General features: G+C 34.6%; 1 protein-coding gene across 1 annotated transcript; it reads right to left on the reverse strand.

The window, feature by feature from the left end:
• Positions 1-1,904: 1,904 nt before the first annotated feature.
• LOC133291830 (cysteine--tRNA ligase 2, cytoplasmic-like) lies at positions 1,905-5,434 on the reverse strand. Its single transcript, XM_061490160.1, has 7 exons — positions 5,277-5,434; positions 4,326-4,496; positions 3,965-4,246; positions 3,711-3,836; positions 2,820-3,041; positions 2,594-2,710; positions 1,905-2,476 (listed from the first exon to the last, which is right to left on the reverse strand). The coding sequence occupies exons 1-7, from the start codon at positions 5,397-5,399 to the stop codon at positions 2,138-2,140; spliced, it is 1,380 nt and encodes a 459-aa protein (XP_061346144.1). The 5' UTR covers positions 5,400-5,434; the 3' UTR covers positions 1,905-2,137.
• Between the last annotated feature and the right edge of the window lie 479 nt (positions 5,435-5,913).

Here is a 5,913-nt window from a genome sequence, read left to right on the forward strand (position 1 = left end):
AGACTTTGGGTTGGGCTGTCTGTTTCTTGGGCTTGAGATAGTTGTAGATGGTGGGTGATGTATGATTCAACTTTGGCGCGATGATCCTGACTGGGGTACCTGCAATGACACTTCGGCGCTGAAGTCAAAAAAAAATATATCAGGTTTTATGTGTATTCTTACTGAATTAGATTGTTATACCTGGGCATGTACCCTGTGTTTATATAGTGAATATGATGCTGCCTTAAGTAGGCGGTATGACTTCTGATTGGCTGTTCCTGGACTGCAAGTTCAGCTGGTGCTTCTATAGCCTTATCTCATTATGCCAGGCTATCTTGATAGAGTGGTGGCAAGAGGATGTTGTCTTCTGTTTATTTGTTCAATGGCACGGTGGATCTTTATTAGTTCTTGTGATTGCTTCCTTATCTATGAAGTTATGCTGAAGGTCCATCACGCCCTCTAATGTGCGATTTGATGACATCATACCTCATTTTGGACCTGGTGGGCTTGGGCCTTGTTCTATAAATTTGGGTCTTTGATGGGCCTATCATATTTTATCCAGATCACCTAGCCTTATGTACTCCAAAATAATATCACCTTAACTTATATAAATCAAAGTGATAAAAAAAATAGTTAGTTTTATTTTACTTGCTTTGTCTTATATAAATCACGACATTCTCGAATATCCTATAACAACTGTTTTAGCCAGATCTCATGATGATACAATTTTTTTTACTAGACTCGCGAAAAAATTTGTAAATTAATTCAGGACAAGATCAGTGATTAGTTTATTAAAAAATACTAATCAATTTTATTTTTATTTTTTTGTTGGTCTTTCTGATGGCAAATGTCAATGAATTTATGCTGTGGTATATGGTACATGAAATAAACTCTTTGATGATCAACTTCTGTCGTCGCTTTGGGTTCAGGTATGCTCTACTTTCAACAATCTTTATCCACATAATTGAGATGATTTTAATACCATTTAGGATCCCTTAGTTTTACGTTTAACCAAACGATAAAATGAATAAACAATCCTTCAACTTTGTCTTGTGAAATTAAAACACCTCTCAGGTTCTAATTGTTTCAATCGCACGCCTTGTACTATATGTATTGATTATTTCAATAGACCGGTAAAAAATTTCTTTTAACTATATGTTATCGTCATTTCATTACTCATTGAATCTAAGTTATGTAATTGCAACAGTTGAAACTGAAGATAACTTTACAACCCAAATTTTAAATATTTTTATATACTTTACCAAAATATAAAGCAGCGGGAGGATGGTCGTGATCAATCACGTGTTCCTCATAGAATAATACTTACAACACAAATACATTCACAATTTTAAACAATGATACAATCATACAAATGAGTTCAATAATTGCTACTAATAGGAGCATAACATTAGGAATCTTTTTAAAATAAACTTTGTCTTATATGAGTGACAAAAGATATATTCATTCATGATTTAATCAACTAAAAAATATATATTTATTTAATTATTTTAAGTCAGACTCAAAAAAAAAATTAAATACCTAAATTGTAATATGTCTAGATCATTATTTGTTACTCAAATTCACTAGTCCATATCGATAAACTATTCCAATGAAGTTCCTAAGTTTTCTTTTTAAAAGAAAAATATAAGACAGTCAAATCCTCAGCGCCATTTCACCGGGTCCTGCTCCATTAAAAGAGGTTTCATATCAGCATTTTTATTTAATTATTTGATAGATTCTGTAATTTAAACTCAGGTTTAAAATACTAAGAATATTGCATTTTGAAACAATCAATGTTTTTTTACCTCGATATTTCAACAATTCTTTAAAAATTTTGTATTTTGTTCGCAATATTTCAACAATTCTTAAATGCACAACCTCGAAGAAGACTTCAACCGAGTACTAACGATATGGTAATGAAGGCTTCATTGGATTGTGTATCTATGCGAATTATGAGGCTCTGTTCGTGTAATTGTTATAACCAGTTAAACTAATCAAGAGACAGGACCAATAAGTGACCCAAGAAGAGAAAAGTGTAAAATAAGTGACCCAAGACTTGAATTGATAATCCAATCCTGAAGCCTCCGGTTATAGTATTGATAAATTATAACATAGTTCTGTGTTTAATCATAGTAACGGGGGGACATTGATCCCACCTTCATGTCGACGTATGTGGCCCGTTCCCTTCTTGATCAACAAGTATTTCCTCCACCTTTTGATTCACTTGAGGTTTTGACTCTTTTTCTTCAACTGTAAGTGCCCTCTGGTCTGCTGTCTGAATAACTTGTGGTTCACTCGGGATGCATGGCCTCCAAAATGTTTCGTTCCCCACATCCATAAGTGAAATGCCCTTTGCAGTCAAATCATTCCTAATCTTATCACTCTTGGGGAAATCCTTACTCTTCCTAGCTTGAGCTCTTTCTTCTATCAGATGTAACACTTCATCTTCTGCCAAACCTGCTCTCTTCAATGCCTTATCTTTAAACTCCTGCAGAACCTGATGAATAAATAACAATTATTATACATTAATGACGGCTTTCTAAAAGAATAGTTCTCTCTTAAGATTATACACAACAGACAAGCAAGCTCGTCTTAATAACATAAAATTTGTCACCTCGGCGTAGGATTTAGTGGACAATAATCCTAGTACGTCCAAAACTTTTCCAACTTCCTTCTCCACTTCCAATAGGGATTGAATCAACTGCAACTGTGCCCTTTTCTGCATCTTTTTCTGGAAGATACCAAATATATATTTCATAATTTAGCGGTGCATCTAAGACAGATGAAAAAGCATGTGGCTCTAAGGCATACAATACGAGAAACTGGTTCCAAATACATACCTTCAGCATCATCAAAGAACTGTTCACAAACTTCAAGGCCTCTTGGAGAGCACCAGTTAGTATTACTGGTGTTTGCAAGTCGTCTGACATTTTTGTTTGAAACTCAACATGCAACTTCTTAATACAATCCTTGGCAGCCTGATTAACTTGAGGCACATTTGCATTGTTCTCGGTGCTCCCTTGTACAAATGATGATAAAGCATCTTTACAATCTTGAAGTGTCTAACAACCAAAAGAACAAAATCCTTCTCGTAGTTAAGGACATCGCACAAGTTAAAAGAAGCTGTTTTGAACAATGTCCCTAGAGTAATGGCATCAACTAAGCCTTACAATATTGCAGACAGGTATCCGTAGCTATAATACTTAATGTCAATAGATCCGAGTCATAGCAAAATTGTGGTAGAGTTGACAGAATTTATTCTTGCAGCAAGACTGCCACCAAACCCTGATAAACAAGACTTGGTTTTATGTAATTATACCTTTTCCCTTGTTTTACTAACAAGTTATAACAGGTACACCACGAAGGCCAATATTGTCATGTGTAATGACTCATAAGAGTCATTCTTGAAGAATTTGGACATGTAATATAGTCTGACACAAACACATACATACAGAGAGAGGGGAAACAATTTTCATTGCAGAATATAAGTAAATATCTTCTTTCTAGAAACAATTAAGTAGTAGGAAAGAAGCACTGGCATTCTATCTCCAAGGCATGCTTAACTTAATCGTAGTAGTATAGGATATGAAATGTCAAAAACCATTAACAAAAATGGTGACATTTTCAGATTACAAAATGACAAAACTGTGTCAACCTTGAGAGATGAAGTCGCCAATCAACTTCTAAGCAATGAATCAGAATTTGATACAGATTATTTAGAGGCTCCTTACCTGAAATATATAATAAATAGCATCGGATGAACTCTCCAGCTGTGAGACAGAGTAATTTAGCGGAGATCTGTAATGGGCACTTATTAGAAAGTGTCTCAAAGCAAGTGGATGGTAACGCTCCGTGATCTGCAAGAGAAAAAAAAAAATCATGAAACATATGCACAAGCACAACAAATCTTTTAAGAGACTTCTACCGTGCAAAACCTTCTACAAATATCTAAACAGGAATTAAAAAAAGTTGCTTAAGGACTAACCTGGCGAATAGTGAAGAAGTTTCCCAAGGATTTTGACATCTTCTCATTGTTATTGGTGACATGCCCATTATGCATCCAATAACTGACATTGCTCTCAGTGTCTGCAGCCCAGCTCTGTGCAATCTCATTTTCATGATGAGGAAAGATTAAATCAATTCCACCACCATGAATATCAAATTTATGAGTTAAATAACAAGCACTCATTGCACTGCATTCAATGTGCCACCCAGGCCTTCCAGGACCCCAAGGGCTGTCCCAGCTAGGTTCACCTGGCTTAGCAGCCTGCAATTATTATTAAGAAATAAGAGAGATTCCAAACTGTTACTGAAAATATGTTAAAATAACTGGTAAAGGTTCTCACCTTCCACAATGCAAAATCAGCCGGGTGATGCTTTCTCGAGTCCACAGCAACTCGTTCCCCAGCTCTATTATGTTCTAGCCTTTGTCCAGAAAGCATGCCATAACTTGGGAATTTATCAACAGCATAGTAAACATCACCATCAACTTCGTATGCATAGCCATTGTTGATAATCTGCATACTACATTAATGATTAACCACCTTTTGAATTCTAAATTAATTCCCTAGAACTAAAGGCAAACATGCCACAACCAAATCCAATGCTTCAATTCCATACATATTGAAGAAAATGACATGCAACCTCAACTAAACATATTTCCTAACAAATAAAATATCATCTACTCCAGAAAGCTGAGTTTATCATCATTTGAAACCTCAGATGTTTCACTTGGAGATCCCATACCTCTTAACATAAAAAAATTACTATGCCTGGCCCTTTTTCCTTTTGCATTTTAAGTTCCTGCTAAATTTGAATCTTTTATTCACGAGTTAAAGAGATAAATTATCATAATAGGGCATACACTGCTGGAATATTGAAAAAGAAAGAACTTATTATTTGATTTAAAACTGAAAGGTTCAATAATTTGAGATTGGAGGGGAGAAGCTGAGCAGGAGTGCGGAATATCCAAATTCATTCTCACTAGAATAATGGACGGTGAGTGAGTACCATACAAGTCTTTTTATAAAAAAGACACAAAATAGCATAGAGCAAACAGATCATCTTATTAAAAAAATGTAACTTATCTGTCACAACTCACAAGCAATATATAAATTCCAAATACACTTATTGAAAAAAAGGTTGTAACTAATACAAAACAGCATGCAAAACTGTCAAAACAATGGAATTCCATTGCAACAGAAGTGCTGCAAAAAGGAATATTTTTAATCTCAGAAGATTCCCTTAAAAGTTTCAAATAAAAGCAAAAGACAGCAATCTTAATAGCAAAGTTAAACCTGGGTTATCATGTCCTTTATCTTGTCAATGTGATCAGAAACACGAGGCTCCGTAGATGGTCTCTCACACTGAAGATCAGTCATATCAATAACATATTCATCGCAAAAACGGTTGCTTAACATCAAAGGATCCTCACCAGTCTCATTTGCCCGCTTAATTATCTGCAGCAATTCTAGTATTAGCAGTCACTAATAAGCATTAAAGAATCATAAAAGAAACTCATGTAAAATAATCAGGTCTAATGTGTATGTTTTGTAGGACAAATGAACTTGGTGAAACTTCAAACAGTAAGAGAAAGTTATCATGAATCAAGCAGGAACACCAACATTACTAAAAATAGGCTCATCATTCAAATTCAAAAGGACAACACACCAAAGTGAAGAAATAATATAATAATATGAAGAACAACAACAACAACATTGAAATAAGCATGATTCAAGGAAAAAGAAACCTCCATTTTGAAGACTACGTTTGAATTATTATTACAAAGGATGATGCCCCATTTAGAATCTGGAAAAGTAACGTACCTCACAATGGAGAATGGTTTATTAAGTTTAAACCACATAAAGCAAGTTCTAGTTAATAAGAGATTAGATCTCAATGCATTTTTGAATCCAATTGAAATTTTTTTAGTAG

The sequence above is a fragment of the Gastrolobium bilobum genome, unplaced genomic scaffold (genome assembly GCF_033153095.1).
Source record: "Gastrolobium bilobum isolate Gb01-03AN ecotype WA unplaced genomic scaffold, APGP_CSIRO_Gbil_v1 utg182931, whole genome shotgun sequence".
Classification (NCBI taxonomy): Eukaryota; Viridiplantae; Streptophyta; class Magnoliopsida; order Fabales; family Fabaceae; genus Gastrolobium; species Gastrolobium bilobum.